Source organism: Corvus hawaiiensis, chromosome 6 (assembly GCF_020740725.1).
Source record: "Corvus hawaiiensis isolate bCorHaw1 chromosome 6, bCorHaw1.pri.cur, whole genome shotgun sequence".
Lineage (NCBI taxonomy): Eukaryota > Metazoa > Chordata > Aves > Passeriformes > Corvidae > Corvus > Corvus hawaiiensis.
The window spans coordinates 54,253,793-54,269,955 of NC_063218.1; the positions used below are offsets into that span (position 1 = coordinate 54,253,793).

At 63.8% G+C, this 16,163-nt stretch overlaps 3 protein-coding genes across 8 annotated transcripts; all 3 read right to left on the bottom strand.

The window, feature by feature from the left end:
* Positions 1 to 160: 160 nt before the first annotated feature.
* On the bottom strand, positions 161 to 11,445 carry PITPNM1 (phosphatidylinositol transfer protein membrane associated 1). Of its 2 annotated transcripts, XM_048306478.1 has the most exons (24): positions 11,346 to 11,445; positions 10,684 to 10,801; positions 9,866 to 10,080; positions 9,671 to 9,792; positions 7,074 to 7,298; positions 6,674 to 6,988; positions 6,262 to 6,357; positions 6,047 to 6,154; positions 5,880 to 5,941; positions 5,552 to 5,796; positions 4,883 to 5,072; positions 4,674 to 4,781; positions 4,439 to 4,581; positions 4,034 to 4,212; positions 3,529 to 3,699; positions 3,183 to 3,332; positions 2,930 to 3,078; positions 2,749 to 2,859; positions 2,498 to 2,614; positions 2,140 to 2,288; positions 1,889 to 2,038; positions 1,367 to 1,550; positions 989 to 1,117; positions 161 to 883 (listed from the first exon to the last, which is right to left on the bottom strand). In XM_048306478.1, the coding sequence occupies exons 2-24, from the start codon at positions 10,759 to 10,761 to the stop codon at positions 617 to 619; spliced, it is 3,663 nt and encodes a 1,220-aa protein (XP_048162435.1). In that variant the 5' UTR covers positions 10,762 to 10,801; positions 11,346 to 11,445; the 3' UTR covers positions 161 to 616. The 2 variants fall into 2 exon arrangements, with proteins under 2 accessions (XP_048162435.1, XP_048162436.1); XM_048306479.1 differs by lacking the exons at positions 2,498 to 2,614; positions 11,346 to 11,445 and having other exon boundaries at positions 10,684 to 11,298.
* A 245-nt stretch (positions 11,446 to 11,690) lies between these two features.
* Positions 11,691 to 12,850, bottom strand: CDK2AP2 (cyclin dependent kinase 2 associated protein 2). The gene is made up of 4 exons (XM_048306499.1): positions 12,503 to 12,850; positions 12,247 to 12,347; positions 12,016 to 12,148; positions 11,691 to 11,901 (listed from the first exon to the last, which is right to left on the bottom strand). Exons 1-4 carry the CDS (start codon positions 12,591 to 12,593, stop codon positions 11,834 to 11,836), a joined length of 393 nt encoding a protein of 130 aa, XP_048162456.1. The 5' UTR covers positions 12,594 to 12,850; the 3' UTR covers positions 11,691 to 11,833.
* A 567-nt stretch (positions 12,851 to 13,417) lies between these two features.
* CABP2 (calcium binding protein 2) lies at positions 13,418 to 15,960 on the bottom strand. Of its 5 annotated transcripts, none has more exons than XM_048306489.1 (7): positions 15,639 to 15,960; positions 15,019 to 15,180; positions 14,864 to 14,894; positions 14,651 to 14,785; positions 14,469 to 14,578; positions 14,244 to 14,391; positions 14,058 to 14,170 (listed from the first exon to the last, which is right to left on the bottom strand). In XM_048306489.1, exons 1-7 carry the CDS (start codon positions 15,894 to 15,896, stop codon positions 14,145 to 14,147), a joined length of 870 nt encoding a protein of 289 aa, XP_048162446.1. In that variant the 5' UTR covers positions 15,897 to 15,960; the 3' UTR covers positions 14,058 to 14,144. The 5 variants fall into 5 exon arrangements, with proteins under 5 accessions (XP_048162445.1, XP_048162444.1, XP_048162447.1 ...); XM_048306491.1 differs by lacking the exon at positions 15,639 to 15,960 and adding an exon at positions 15,293 to 15,545; XM_048306488.1 differs by having other exon boundaries at positions 13,418 to 14,367.
* Between the last annotated feature and the right edge of the window lie 203 nt (positions 15,961 to 16,163).

Here is a 16,163-nt window from a genome sequence, read left to right on the forward strand (position 1 = left end):
CAGGCTCTTTTCCTTGTCCTGAATCGCTTGTGACCCAACTGATGTGCCCCACGGCCATGTCCCTGTGGGACATGGTGTCCCTAGAGGCTCCCCAAGGCTTTCCCAGTGGGTGGGAACCCTGGTGCCACAGGCACAGAACAGACTCTCGTGGGTGCTGGCACCTTGTCGTAACATCTCTTTATTCAACACGGAAACAAAAGGGGGGGAACAGAGGAACCACTCTGGAAACCCAACCCAGCCCTGCCCTGTGACACTGGACAGAAATAAATAGGTGGGGAGGTGCCATTTGCCCTGGGGCACAGCCACAGCCCCCCAGTTCTGCACATGGACAATGACCTTGGAGCACAGACCCCACTGGTCACTGCCCAACAGCCCCAAAGGACCAGAGGGGACAGGGCTGGGGGCAGCAGGGAGGACCCAGGGTGGCTCAGTCCTGAGGGGATCACTCTGGCCCTCAGGGGGGCTCAGAGCCATCTCCCAGCACCCCCCAGTCTCAGGGGACCCAGCGCCCTCATCTCCTTCCTATGGGCTTGTGGCCCAGCACCGGCTCCATCCCCAGATGCTCCTTGCTGGGAAATCAGGGATGCAGTGGAGGGGGGACATGGCCATGCCACCCTCACTCCTCACCCTCCAGCTTGAGGCTGACACTGCGGGGCTTGGCCCGGGACAAGCCTGAGGGTACTGAGGGGGACCCCCCATCCCGCTCTGCCTGGCTGGAGCCCCGGGAGCGCAGGAGCTGGCTCTGCTTCCGCAGGAAGTCGACAGGCGCTGGGCAGCCATAGGTGCCTTTGCCCAGCACAGGTCGTGGGGGGCCCTTGGGGGAGTGGGCCAGGGCTGCGGCTTCCAGCTGGGCCAGGTGGGCAACATAGCCCTCGGAGAGGAACTGCAGGACACACAGACAGCCTGAGCTGGTGGCCGCGGCCAGCTGGTGGGGTCAGCCATCGTCCCCTGCATCCCCAGGCTCTCCCCAGCCCTGCCACCACCATACCTGGCACTGGTTGTGGAACTTCTTGACGGCCCGTCCCACAATGTAGATGTGTGCTGGCGCGAGTCCCAGTGAGCTGTAGACGGAGACATCCTTGGTGGAGCCATAGCCAGCAACTATGGAGATCTCTGCCTGCCCAGGGACAAGAGCATTAGGGCAGGGAACATCCCTTCCCACAGGGGCAGCCACCCCCAGGGGCTGGGACACTCTCATGTTAAGAGGGATGGCTGGGAGCTGCCCTGAGAAGCTTCCAGCTCTGCCCTGGCAGTGCAGTCCAGCTCCCAGCATCTCCACCAGGATGCAGAGGTGCACAGGCTTCGGCACAGCCCATGCCACCCCATCACCAGCCCTGTGTCCTCCCGGCAGCGTCCCCATCCCCACCTCAGTGCGCAGGCTCTGCAGGAAGGCGGCTTTCTGGCGCAGTGGGTCGTGGGTGAGCCCGTCGCAGAAGGAGACAGCACCGTGGGGGAAGTTGTGCTGGGAGAGCCAGGCCACCACGCGATGCTTCTGCATGTCGGGGCGCCCCGTCACGTAGATGATCATGTACCCTGAGTCCTGCCAGTGCCTGGGAGGGGACATGGGTGGCTGCCAGGAGCCTATGTGGAGGCAGTCTTGCTGTGGGAAGCTGGAATCTCCCAACACAGCATGTGTGGGTGCTGCCTCCAAAACCTCCCTGCTCCCAGGGATTTTATCAAGGGGAAGGCACAGCAAAACTGTGGGGACCACATCCAAACTTGGAGAAGATTATTTTCCACAATAGGGCACCAGCATAGAGATGATGTGCTGGAGGCAAGGGAGTGGCGGAATACCTTCTACTTTGTCCCTGCTCTGACACGCCCCAACTGAGTTGTCACCACACCATGAAAGACGGGGAGACTGACTCCCTTATTGAAGGGCACCCACCTTACAACGTCTACAGCCCCCGCCCGCACTTTGGGGTCACTGCCCATGATGGAGACACTGGCGGTGAAGGAACCATCGATGCTGAACACAACGGACTCAGTGCCACGGGCCACAACAGTCAGGTATGCCTCGGCGTAGCTGTGGTCCCCCCTGCAAAGGCAGAGGTGGTGGCTCGGCACTGGCTCTGCTGCCAGGGCAGCAGGTGTAGCTCTGCCAAAAGGGCTGGAGGAGGAACTGAGGTGATACCTCACCTGACCACCATGCGAACAGGGTAGATCCCGATGGCCAGAGCTTTGTCTGGAGGGATGGTGAAGGTCAGGCGCCCGCTGCCACTCGTCACCTCGGTGCCGTAGTACAGCCACTTCCCTGACAGCGGCTGTGTCATGATGTAGATGTCCACCTGGGAGAAGGAAGCGGGCCGAGCATGGGCTGGACTACCACATCCTGCTGTGTCCCCACCTGCAAGTCCTTACAACCTTCTCTCGCCATCCCACACAGGGTCCTGTTAACCACATCCTTCCCCTACTGTGGGACACCAGCCCCATGCCTGGTCCTGGACACTCCCACCCTGTTTGAGGGGTCTTGGTGGCCTCCTGAGCCCAGCTGTACCTTCTCCCCAGTCAGTGTCACCACGTCCAGGGGTCCATACATGAAGCGCCCGCTGAGGACCTGTGCTTTGCCCTCACACACGATCACATCACAGGCCCGGTGGTTGGCTGTCACATTCTGCAGGCACATGGGGTGCTCAGCAGCTCCTGGGGGAGCTCCTGAGGCGCCACAGGGACATCACTGCGCTGCGGGATTGTCCCAGAACCCGCACACCCCAGGATGCCCCAGGTGGGCTCCCACTGGCCACATACCCGGATCTTCACTTGGGTGCGCTTGCGCTGCCACTTCTCCCGAGGGATGGCGGGGCTGTAGATGGAGCTCTCCTCGCTCTCCGCTGGCTGCGGCCCCTCTTTCTCCATCACCTGCCAACAGCATGGCACTGGTTCAGCCTCTGCCAGCCCCAGCTTGCCGCCTACCCCACCATGCCCATACCTGGCGCAGGATGAAGGCCACCACGTCAGAGGATTCCCAGTAGCTGGCATGGAAGAGGTGGGGCAGGGTGATGGTGGGGAAGGCAGTCAGGGCATCAGGGCAGTACAGAGAATAGTCGATGCGCTTTGGGCCCCACCAATGCTCCAGGACTGTGGGGAGAGCTGGAATGAAGCCTTTTCTGGACCTCATCCCATGTCGTGCAGCCCAAGGTGCCCGCATGCGATGCAAAGGGGTGGGTAGGGATGACACTTACTCTTGACAACCTCGCTGGTGCTGGCAGGAGTGGGGGGCTCTGCTGGTTCATTGCCCTTCCAGAAGCCCCCAAAGCTGCCAGTGGGGGTAGGGGGGGCAGCCACATCCACTTTGGGCAGGAACAGGGCAGAGTGTGTCTGCAGGGCCTCCGCTGCAGAAAGAGCTGGGTGAGCACACCCAGAGTCCCCAGGGACACCCACCACCCCAGGATGCCCTCCAATAGAGCCCCAAAGCAGTAGAAAGGGCTTGCACATCCCTCTCCCCCCACCCAGCCAGGCTGTGAGTGCTCTGGGTACCCTGACGTGGCCCCAGGGTGCCTGGCACCAGCCTGGAGGGGACCTGCTCACCCAACAGGGACGAGGTGCCATCACCCAAGGGGTACTTCTGGTATCGGGGCACGCTGAGGGGGGGCACAGCGTGGAAGGCCTTGGCCAGGAGGGGCTCCAGGCGGGAGGCACAGGGATCGGCGGCGTGGAAGAGGTTGTAGATCTGCTCACAGGCAGGACGCAGCTGGGCCACTGCAGCACAGAGTGGGGTCAGGGGCGCACACGAGGGTTGGGGGGCACCAGGAGCAAAACACCCAGGAGGGGTAAAGCAGGACACAGCAAGGGGAAGGGCTGGAGAGGGAAATTTGGGGCACTGGGGACAGGCTGAGGCTGGCACAGAGCAGGGACACTCAGGCACCCACCAACACCCACACAGGAAGGGCTGGGCATGCGAGGGGCTCAAACCCAATCAAGGCTCTCTGGGGTGGTCCTGAGGAGCTCAGGCTTGTGGGGTGAATACGACTCAGGGACTTGAGCCCTGCAGGGAGGGTCAGGGGCTGGCACCGCAGCAGGCAGGGATCCTCACCATCCAGAGCAGGCATGACGGTCTTGCGCAGCGCGAGCACCAGCCCCAGTGGGGAACCAAAGAGGAAGAAGCCGGATACCTTAAATTCGAGGCGGGTGCTGGCACCCTCCGCCCCATCCAGCGCCATGGCGCTGCTCCGGGGAGCCTCTGCCTCCAGCGGGGCCTCGCTGGCCTGCAGGCTGGGACAGCAGAGACAGTGGGCATGGGGAGGGATGGCAACATCGCGCTCCCACCATCCTGAAGGCAAAGCTGTGCCTGGCGTGGCCCTGTTATCCCAGAGGAGCTCCAGCAAGATCACCCCAGGGCAGGCAGCCTCCATGAAATGCTCCTTCCCAGCCTGAAGCAGATGGGAATTACACCCTTTCCACAAAGCACAAGATAGCAAACCATCCCCCTTGGGCTCACCTGCACATGGAGCTGTGCTGCTGGCTGTCCCCCTGTGTCCCTGGGGGCTCAGGGCTGGCCTGGCCCAATACCGGTGCTCCCTCTGTCCCATCAGCCAGTGGGTCCAGGCCGCCATACTGCTCCGGGGAGATGGGCTCCGTGCTCTGCAGGGAGAGGCAGCAAACACCCAGACCCCATATAGCCCCCAGTGCACCCCCAAACCCCTCCCAGGGGGTGTTGGGGTGTAGGCACTCACCAGGCTGCCCCGGCGGCTGCTGCTCCGGCTGCCCCCAGAGCCCACCCGGCTCTGGCACAGGGCATCGAATCCCAGAATGCCACCCACACAGTCCCCGAGCAGCACCACCTGCAGAGACCACAGACCCATGAGGAGGGTGACCCCCAAACACTCCATGCAGGGTCACAGCTGGACCCCAGAGCCAAGCTTCCCCCCACATTCCACCTCACCTGGCCACAGAAGCCGGTGCCCTCTCCGGAGTGCAGGAAGGCTGCGTAGGCCTGGTTGGCGCGGGCAATGACGGTGCCCACGGCGTGCTGGTAGATGCCTGAGGAGGTGGCCAGCAGCGGGAGCGCTGCCAGTGGGATGTGGTCCTGGCTGCTGGACAGGCTGTCCCTGTCGTGGCTGTAGGGGCTGAGCCTGAGGGGGACATGGCGAGGGATGAACGGGACTGTTCTGATGTCCTCATTCCATTGCATGGTACTGGTTCACCCTGAGATGCCACACCAGGAGTAATCCCCATCCCATCCCACCACAAGACACTTGCTCACTCAGGATGCTGTATCCAGAGTTATCCCCATCCCATCCAATTCCATGCCATTCCATCCTGCCCTGATGTCCCCATCTCTTTGCACAATGCTTGTTCACCCCAGGATGCTGCACAAGGAGTTACCCCCATCCCATCCCATCCCATCCCGCCCCATCCCGCCCCACTGTCCTCATCCCACAACAAAACACCTGTGTGCCCTGGGACACCCAGCAGTTAACCCCCATCCCATCCCATCCCATCCCATCCCATCCCATCCCATCCCAAGTCCTTAATGTCCCACCAGAAGTAAAGCCCCCTCTCCAAGGACACCAGCTCCCCGGTCCCCTGCTTTCCCAGCGGGAATCCGTACTTGGAAACAAGGGCGTAGGCTGCAGCACAGATGGGCGGGCAGGGCACCAGGCGCAGGGCCACATGTCCCAGTGCCTCGGGAAAGTGGACGCGGGTGACAGCATCAAAGGTGGCCGCCAGTGTCTGCACATCTGCCTGCTTGGAGCCCGGCTCGCCCGCTCCCTGATCGAGGATGTTCCCACTGTGGAGGATGAGGAAGAGTGCGTGGATCCGGCACATCTGCTCCGTGCTCTCTGCCATGCTGCCCTGCAGGAAGGAGAGCAGTCAAGTCGGGGGGCACAGCAGTAGGGCACAGCAGTAGGACATGGCCCGAGGGAGGGGACATTCACCTCAGGGAAGCTGGATGTTCCCAACTCTTCACCATCCCCCTTGGTGGCGCTGGCTCCGTCCCCTGTGAGCACACAGCCCTGGTGAGCCAGCTGGGGTCTCCAGGTGGGAGTCAGGCCCCTCCTAGGACATCCACCCAAGGATTTGGGCTGCTCACCCCAGCACTCACCCAGTGCCTCATCCAGCTCTGCTGGCCGCTCAAGCGTGTCCAAGAAGTCGTTGGAGCTCCACTTGGTCATCTCCTTGGCAAAGACCTCATCGCTGTCAGACAGATCCTCTGCAGAGGCAGGAGGGAAGCATGGGTGGGGAGACACCCCTGTGCCTGCACGCCCATCCTCAGACGGCCTCACCCCCATCCAGCCTGTCCCAAGATGGTGCCAGTACCGTGGGCATCGAAAAATTCCTCTTCAGAGCTGTTCTCCGAGTCCCGGGCAATGTTCTGCATCCGCCACTCCGACAGGCTCTGAGGAGACACGCCCCCTGCCACCCACAGGAGATCAGCACCCACAGCCCCCTGAAGAGAGACCCCCGCTCCTGCCCCACAGCTCCTCCTTGGTCCTGGACCCAGACCCCCCCAGGGAGATCTGGGGCCATCCCTATGTCACCCGGAGTCCCTCCAGGAGATCCAGGAGCATCCCTGGGTCACCCAGGGCCCCTTCTAGAAACCTTGCACCAGACCTGGGACACCCAGAGCCCCAGCCCAGGACGCCCAAGCCAGGCAAAACAGTGCCCTGACACATCACCTATGGAGAACTGCAGCATCCAGTGCATAACCACACCAGACCTGGTCTCTCACCTCCATGCTGGGAAGAGTAGGAAGACCGGGAAGAGGTGGACCACTGCTTGGCAAAGGTATCATCGGAGGGGGTATCAGTCCCCGCCTGCAGCTCAGCCTCCTCCTGCCCACCAGGCCCGTCTGGCTCCGGACGCCCCTCAGGGCTGATCCCAGCCGCAGGTGGCTCCTCGCCCTCGCCACACTTGGCCATCTTCTGTGCCAGCATTTGTGCTGTCTCCTCCTCCAGCTGCCGGATATCCTCCATTGTCAAGTCTGTCCACTCATCCTGCCAGCACCAGGCTTGGCGGTGGGCGCGCAGCATCACCTTCCTCAAACCTGGGGGAAGAAGTGGGGAAGTGAGTCCGGTGCGGTCCCATGGCTGCCCAAATGACCCTCCAGTAACCCACGGCTCCGAACTCACCCACATCATGGATGAACTGCTCGATCTTGGACTGCATCCCCCAGTATCGGAACTCCACCTTGCAGAGCTTGTAGGCACACATGAGGGGACCGCTGGCCACCGCCGCCTCCAGCCAGTCATCCCCCAGCGGCCCCCGGCCCGTCTTGGATGAGTGGTAGAGTTTGGGATCCTCCTCAGGCTTGTATTCCCCGGGGGAGATGGGATCACGCACGATGTCAATGGTGTCTGTGGGGAGAATGGCACTTGTCACCTCCCAGCACTTGGCAAGGGGGCATAGGTAGGAAAAGAAAGAAAAAGGGACAAAAATCAGGTCAAATACTCCCACAAGCCATGCACCCAATGCAGCTGGCAGCAAACACTCTCTGTCCTAGAATCCCAGAATCTTGGAGTTCTGGAATCACAAAATCCTGGAATGGTTTCGGTTGGAAGGGACCTTATGGATCATCTCATTCCACTCCCTGCCATGGGCAGGGACACCTTCCACTATCCCAGGTTGCTCCAAGCCCCATCCAACCTGGCCTTGGACACTTCCAGGGATGGAGCATCTGCAGTTTCTCTGGGCAACCTGCGTTCCCTCACAGGGAAGAATTTCCTGATAAAACATACAAAATGCCAAGGCTGGAACATCACAGACACCCTTGATGCAGCCAAAGACATCCCTGTCCCCACGTGGGATCCCAATCCAGCACCCCAGGGAGCAGCACAGGGAGGGAGGGGCTGGGAGCATGCGGAGAGCCAGGACTGACACACACATGCATTAGCCAGCAGATCTGGCAGCTGCAGAGTGATCATGGCCACCTGGGGGATGTGGGGGCTGAGGACAGGGACAGCACATGAGGCAGCTCGGCACAGCTCCCAGCTCCCCCTGCCAAGAAGCCCGAGGGTCCCCCAAAAACAGGGCACAGCAAAACCACCACGTGACACAGGAGCCTCCAGAGAGCCGGGGGGGGAGGGCAATGAACCCTATCCCCAAACAGAGGTGACCTCTCCCGAAATGAGGGTGAGCTCCCAAGACCGGAGAGAGGCTCATGAATGACACCCAGGAAAACATGATCCAACACCCATGTGGGCTCAATCCAGCACAAAATCTCCTAGAATTTGGCTTTTCCAGCCCTGTCTCCAGGTCGGGTTCCTCCAGCGTGGTTTGGGGGATCCCAGGGCACCCCACTGGCTCCCAGTACCGTCCCGCAGCACTGTCCCCATTCCCAAACTGTGCCAAACCCTGCAGTTATTTGCCTTGATGTCCCCAAGGACCTGTCAGCCTCTCTTCCTCCAGCTTGGGCTGAAAAAAGGGGGAAAAAGAAAACTAGAAATGCCCTGAATCCACAAAAATGATGCAATGCACAGCATGATGCCAAGCATCTTGGATAACCGCAGCAAAGAGCTGGGATAGAACCTGCTGTCCCCAAGCAGCTCCTGGCAGAGTCATTCCTATCACAATCCAACTCCCTTTGCTTTTGCCACTGGGAGCAGGCTGCCAAGGAAGCAGTTATCCCTGCAGATCACCCAGACCATGTTTTTCCATCGTCCTTTGAAACGTGAGAGGGGTTTAAATCTGTCAGTGCTACAGGACACCACGGCAGAGAAGATCCCAGTGGGATCCACACTGGGGCTGGTCCCACTAAAACCCTGCTCTCTGTGGAAGGCAGCAGCCACTGGAGATGCTAAGTGCCCTGTGGAATGCCCACAGGATGGGCACTAGAGTGAAAAACCAGGCAGCAGGCACAGGGCCATGCCCTGATGCCGTCTGCTTGGCCCTGGTTGCTTCCCAGGGCAGTAGGCGGAGAATTCCTGCCCCCAGGTCATAGCCATCAGTATCCCGGCCGGACATCCCCAGTGCCGCAAGGGCCGGGGAGAGAAATAGGTCAGATGAATCATTTCCTCCACGTGCCTATTTTAGGCCTCCATTTTAAGAGGCAGCGCATAACACTCCACACTCTGGCACCTGAACTGACCACATCCACACCACCGGGAACGGCAACCTGCCAGAGAGGGAAGAATCCCACCTGGAGCTCCCAGTTCTGCCCACCAGTCTCCCCAGAAAGAAGCCAGAAAGTGATCTGGAGCAAAGCCCTGGGGAGAAGGGAAGCAGGGCAAGGGGGTAGGAAAATAGGGACATGCTTTTCCAGCTCTCCCTGCTCCAGCTGATCCAAAACACCCAGATTTGGGGTCCCATGTACACCAGGAGAGACTGAGAAGGCAAATCCATGCCAGAACAGATCTGGGACACAGAAGGAGAGGGGAGCAGACTGGCACTAGGAAGGAGAAGCTGCAAACAGAAATAGAGGCAAGGGAAGAGGCAGAGGACAAAACTATCCCTGAAAATATTTTTAATGTGAAACTTAATTCAGCACCCCTGAGAGGGAACAGGCAGGGAGCTTGGAGCAGGGAGCCTGGGTCACATGGAGCTTGGGGCAAGGAGCTCAGGATCCAGGGAGCTCTTCCCTTCCGGCATCCCCAAAACATCAAGACCAGCAAAGAGAGTGAAATCGAGCCCCCAAGGCCCCATCACATCCACACACCCATCCCAGGAGCACTGTGTGGGAATCCCAGCAGCCACCGGGTCCTGCCCAGCTCCCCAAGCCAGCCATACCCACCCAAAATCCTCTGCCTCTTCTCTGCCACACTCAGGTTGAAGATGTTGGTCTGCTGCCCCGCATCCGGGCGGTAGTACGTCTCGATCTCAATGGAAAACTTCTCCACAAAGGGACATGTGTACCTGGAGGGGCACAGGACTGAGCCCTGGAGTACAGCCAGCCCCACAGCCCACCCTGCTGCCTCCCAGCTCCCACCTGGTACGTGTGTAGGGATAAGCATTCCAGGACTCCTCCTCCACCTGGAGTGCAGCTTTGGGGAGCAGCGCCCGGAACCAGCTGGGGATGTGGGAGCCGACATGGTAGATCTTGTGGGTGTACTGGCCACTGCCCCCAGGGCCGTCACTGTAGGGCCGGTTAGCCAGGATCTCCACACCGCTGCCCTCACCACTCGACTCCTCCCGGCTCTTCTTCTGCACAGAGGTGATGGCTCAGCACAGCCCCTCCAAGCCTCGAGATCCCCGTGGGCACCCCGGGTCCCCATACACTCCCATCCCCATGTGCTGCCATCCACCAGCCCCACACCTGTTCACAGGACCCCCTACTTGGCTCAGTGGCCCCAAACCCACCCAAAGCCTCACTGACACCCCTGCAATCTGCCAATTGCTTGGGATCAGCCTCAGGCCAGCCCGTGCCACTCCAGGCTCCATGCTCAGCCCTACAGCTCCCCAGTTCCTCACACTCAGCCCCACAGCCCCACTACACCCTCCAACATCCCATGCTCAGCCTCAAAGTCCCCTGTGCACTCCCAGGCTCAGCCCTGCACCCTTCATGCTCTCCCACAGCCCACTGCACCCCCCAGGCTACAATCTCCAGCCTCTCTCAGCCCCCCGCACCCCCTCAGTCTCAGTCCCCAGATCCCTGCACCCCTCCAGCTCCCCATGCCCAGCCCCACAGCCCTGTGCACCTCCTCAGTCTTGACCCTTGGACCCCACACCCCTCAGGCTCAGCCCCACAAACCCCAGACCCATGCAGCCCCTGGGCTCAGCCCCCCCTGCTCAGCCCCGCATCCCCACCTGGATCATGTAGAGCTGGGCCACCTGGTACTCCTCCAGGCTCATGGGCAGCAGGATGTGGTACTCCTTGATCAGCATGGCGGCGGCGGGGGATAGCGGGACACAGCGGGGGCAGCGCCTGAGGGGGCTTTTGTTACACCGGACCGGACCGGCTTCGGGACAACTCGGGCCGGTTCGGCACCCCTTCGGAACCGCTCGGGGCACACTCAGCTCAGCCCGGTACCGCTAGGTCCGGGTTCGGCCCGTCTCGGAACCTCTCCGCCACCGGGTTCGGCTGGGTCCGATACCGCTCGGTTACGGGTTCGGTTCAGTCTGGTACCGCTCGGCTGCGCTCGGCCCCGGGTTCGACCCAGCTCGGCCCCACGCTCGACTGAGTCCGGTACCGCCCGGCACCGCTCGGCCCGGCTCGGAACAGCTCGGTCCCGGGTTCGGCTGAGTCCAGTACCGCTCGGCTACGGCTTCGGTTCAGTCCGGTACCGCTCGGCCCGGCTCGGCCCCGGGTTCGGCCCCACGTTCGGCTCAGTCCGGTACCGCTCGGGCCCCCTCGGCCCCGGGTTCGGCCCGGCTCGGCCCCACTCGGCTCCGCTCCGTTGCCATGGCAACGCGGCCCCCTCCACTCCCTCCGCCCGCCCGGTCCCCGCCGCCCCCCGGCCCCACCGAACCTGCGCCGCTCCGCACCGGCCCCTCGGATCGTGACATCACAGCCCGTTCCCACGGTGACGTAGGGAAGTGAGGGGGGGCTCGTGACGTCAGAGAGCGGAAGGCAGCGAGCGCCACTCACGGACGCTCCGCGTGTACCGGCACCGCCGCCCCCGGAAAAACCCGGTGTTTTGTTTAAAAAGCCACTTTTTTAAGTAATCAAAGAGTGGTTTGTTCACTCCTGCACCTCTCAGCTCCGGGACACCCACCCAGCTCGGCTCCAAACCCTTCCCCGACTCCCCCACCTCTACGCCGCGTCCCACCATGAGCGTCGGGACCCATCCCCGCGGGGACACACCGAGGCCAAGTCCCAACATTGTCCTTTATTTATAAAAACACGCATTTATAAAGAGCGGAGAGCGCGGGGAGGGGGGGCTCGGGCAGCACGGCGGCCCCCCGCCCCCGCCGCCACCACCGGGGAGTCCCGGGGGGTCCCGGGTGGCAGCTGCCGTTACGTGCGGGCGTTTCGCTCTGTCTCGGCCAGGCACTCCCTGACCAGCGCCCGGGCGTGGATGATCCCTGCGGGGAGAAGCACAGGGACACTTCAAATCACACTCCAGTCCCTCCCCACGGGGCTGGGGAGCCTCGGGGGCGCAGTCCCGGCGGCCGCCCGGTTTCCCCCCCCGCCCCTACCCCGCTTCAGCCGCTCCATGGCGCTCTTGCTGCCAGCGTAGGTGGGCCGGATCTCCTTCCCCATCTCCTCGATGACCGAGAGCAGGTCGGTGTAGGTGCTCTGCGAGCCCTGCGCCCCGGGGGGCTTCATGGCCTGCGGGAACAGGGGAACACGGAGGGACGGAGGGGCTGGGGGCCGCCCCCGCCGCCGCGCCCGGCCCCACCGGCCCCGGCCCCGGCCCCGCGCCTCACCTGCACGTAGCCCATGGACGGCGGCCCGAAGTCATTGAAGAGCGGCCGGAAAGGGGCGGCGGCGCCGGGGACGGAACCGGAGGGCGACGGGACACTCGTGGCTACGGGAAACTCAGGGTCACGGCCGCACTCCCCCTTCCTCGACACCTCCCTCATCCGGTACCATCTCTTCCCAGGGTACCCCCCCTGCGTCCCCCGGGTCTCTCTCCGCTCCCCGTGCCCCTCGTCCCCCGCGGTTACCGGGGGGTTCTCTCACCGGCGGACGGTGCCCCGGGCCCCGGCGGGGCGGGGCTGGCGCTGGCGGCTCCGGGGGTAGCGGGGGCGGGAGCGATGGGCTTGTAGGACATCCCCGACTGCCGCCCGCCGCTCCCGGATCCCTGGAGCCCCGCGGCGGGGGTCGGCGTGCGGCCCCCGCGCTCGCCCCGCCGGTTGTATCGCCGGTGCCCGCCTCTCTTCAGCTCAGCTCGGCCCCGCTCGGCCCGGCGGGAAGCCGGGAACCGGAGCGGAGCGCGGCAGCCCCGGTTCCCGGTGGCGCTGCGCGGCCCCGGCCTGACCCAGGTCTCTCCCCCCTCCGCCGGCGCTCGCGGTGATGACGCAGGCGCGTCACGCGCACAACGTCATCACGCCGCCGCGCGCCCGCCGGCCGGTCACCGTGGAGACACGCGGCGTCGGCCCCGCCCCGTCGGTGCCTCCCCGGCCACGTGACTGCGGCGCAGACCACGCCCCGCCGCACGCCGGACCCTCTGCTGGTCACGTGACTGCCCGGCGCCACCGCCTGGGGGGGTGCACCGGGAATGGGGGAGGACACCGGGAATGGGGGAGGACACCGGGAGCGGCACCATCGGCACCGCCGCGCTCCCCCCGCCGCCGCGGGACCCCGTGTCACCCCACAGCCCCGAGCCGGCGCAGGTCAGGGCGTCCCGACTCTCTGCAGGGGTGAACCCCTGCCCGGACTTTGGGGGACATCTGCCGCCGCCGGTCCCGGGAACCGGCCCCACCCGCCGGCTGTGCATTCGGCCCTGTGCCCGAACAGGTGGGGGGGTGCCCGGGGTCCCGGTTCCCTGCGGGGCCCCCGTGATACACAGTGGGGGTCCGGGGTTTTGGGGCAGACCAGTGGATGGCACGATCACCAATAAACCCTTTGGAAACAACATAAAACACAAAACAAAAGTCTGTAGAGAGAGTTTTATCATTTCAAAAGGGCAAAATTGGCCCCAAAACTGCAGCCAGGGCAGGGAGGGGTTCCTGCAGCAGCCCTGCCTGCAGCTGGCTGAGGCCCTCCCACCTGGTAATGCTTTATTTCTCTCCTCGAGGGTCTCCTGGCCGGGGTGCTAGGAGCCTCCCCTGTGCTGGGGGCTGTCAGAACATCCATGAGAGTCTGTGCTGGCCCCAAAAGGGGAGGGATGCCTCACCCTAGGCGGGTCTGGGGTAGGTCTGAGCTCAAACCAGTGACAGGGCAGGTTATGCTGTGCAGTCCGCATTAAACACGGTGTGTGGGGAGCCTGAGGGGCTCAGCGTGGCATACAGAGTGGGAATGGAGGCTGGAGAGATGAGCAGAAGGGATGGGGCACAGCTGAAGGAGAGGGGACCAAAATGGTGCACCTTTTAGGGTGAGGTCAGGGTGGGAAGGAGGATGGTGCAGGGAGAGAGCAGAGATGAGGGTGAGAGCAGTCGAAGCTTGGCCGAGCCTGTGCCGAAAAGGGTCCCGACATTTGCCCCAGTGCCTCCCGCCATGGTCAGACCTCGGCATCGGAGCAGCTCCGGCACTCGGCCTCACCCCAGGCACGAGCGCTGCTGCGCCAGCACCGCCCCAGCCCCTGGAGCTGGGGGTCCCTCTGTGGCCCCCTCCTCTTCGTAAGGCACGGGGGGCTTGGGTCCCGCGTTGGCACACGCCACCCTCAGCGCGACATCATCCGCACAAACTCTGCCGGGGAAAAACACACGCGGAACATCCCAGATGTCCCTGGGGGTGCTCCTGGCCCCTTCCCTGCTCCTACCTTCGAAGTCCACCAGGCCATCGCCATTGAGATCCACATCCTTGAGAATCTCATCCACCTCCCGGTAGTTGAGCTGCTGCCCCAGGAGCTTGCGCATGGCCTCCCGCAGCTCCGGCATGCTGATCTGCCCGTCCCCATTGGTGTCAAACTACAGACAAGGTCCTGTTGCCACCAGCCACCATTGGCACGCTGGCAGCCTACCCGTCTGTCCCCCCGTCCCCGTACCTCACGGAAGGCATCACGCAGCTCCTTGATCCCAATCATATCCGCTGTCTCTGCCAGCATCTTGGGGCCCATCAGCTCCACAAAATCATCAAAATCCACCTTGCCCCCAGCTGCAGCAGGAGGGGGGTGTCAGCGGGGCATGGGGCAGGGATCGCTCAGGACCCACTGGCCCCACCACATACTGATCTGCTGGGACAGCTCGATGAGCTCCATTTCCGTGGGCATGTAGCCCATGGTCCGCATGCACTCGCCCAGGTCCTTGTAGCTGATGTAGCCATCATGGTCCTTGTCAAACTCCCGGAACGCCTGCTTCAGCTCTGGGGACACCACAGCGTCACCACCAGCAAGCCGGCACCGCCACCCACCTGAGAGGGACCCTCTCCCCAAAACCTCACCTTCAATCTCCTCAGGCCGCAGCTCCCGGTCCTGGGGAAGAGAAAATGGGAAGAGACGAAGGAGGGGGTCCTACTCCCGGGGATCCTGCAGGGATCCTGCCCTAAGCCCCCCGGGAGCGCAGGCAGCATGCAGGGAGGGGACAGTAGTCGCGTACCCGCTGGGTGATGGCAATGCTCTGCCGAAGGAAGATGCAGGCCGGCCCCACCAGCCCCTGCAGCACCGAGTATCCCTGCAGCGGGGGGGTCTGTGCCACGTCCAGCAGGTCCTCGGGGTCCCCTGTGCCGGAGCCTGGAGCGCCCGAGTGCGGCTTCCCATCCTGCAAGTGGAGCGGGCATCAGTGGCAAGGGGGGGCCAAGCAGGGACCCCCTCCTCCTCCTCCTCCTCCTGCTGCTGCTGCTGCCCCACGGGGTATCCCAGCCCGGCCGTACCTTTGGGAGCCGTCGCTCAGGGGTCTTGGTGCAGTTGCCCATGGCTGGGGGCTGCCCCCGCGCCGCAGGACATGCCTGGCCCCAGGGGGGCTGGCTAGCGCAGACCGTGGGGCTGCCACCGGGGATTTGAGGTTTTTATGGAATATCTGGGGATATGCAGGGCAGGCGCGGGGGGGGGGGTGCCGCGCCCCGCGCGCATAATCCTCCGGATTATTTCCCCGCTCGGCCGCCCTGCTCCAGATGTGGGGAGCCGCCCAGCTGTTCCCCAGTCCCGCAGCCACCCTGCGAGGGCACGCAGGATCCCCGGCACCCACCGTGCCCCGGCGCTGTCCCCGCCGCCGGTTACCTGCCCAAAAGCGGGGAGCGGCCGGGGCCCCGGCTCCTCGGCAGTCCGCTGATGCTCCATGGGGGACGCACCACTATGGTTTAACCTCCCCCGGCTCCGCGCAGTGCCGGCGGTGCCGGGACCCCCGGGCCGAGGGGCCGGGCGGGAGCGGCGGGCACCCCTCCGGCCGGGGCCGTGGTGCCGGGGGGCGCCCCGGCAGGTGAGGGGCGCGGGGCTGCCGGTGCCGCGCCGCTGCGGCCCGCGGAAGAGGAAGAACATTCCGCCCGCTCCTACTCCTTCTCCTCCCCACGACCGGGACCAAGCAGGAGGAAACAAGATCCTCCCGAACCTGCGCTCGCCCCTCGCAGAGACGAGGCCACCGTCGTCCCCGGGACTCGCCGCGTTGCCCAGGAGATCGGGTGGAGCGCAGCGACCCCCCGGAGCGCTGGGGGGGGGGGGAGCGAGGCGCCCCGGGGGGCTTCGGGGGGAGCGGACGGGGGGCTCCGGTTTCAGCGCCGAAACCCGACCCGGGCCCGGGCGCGGGGC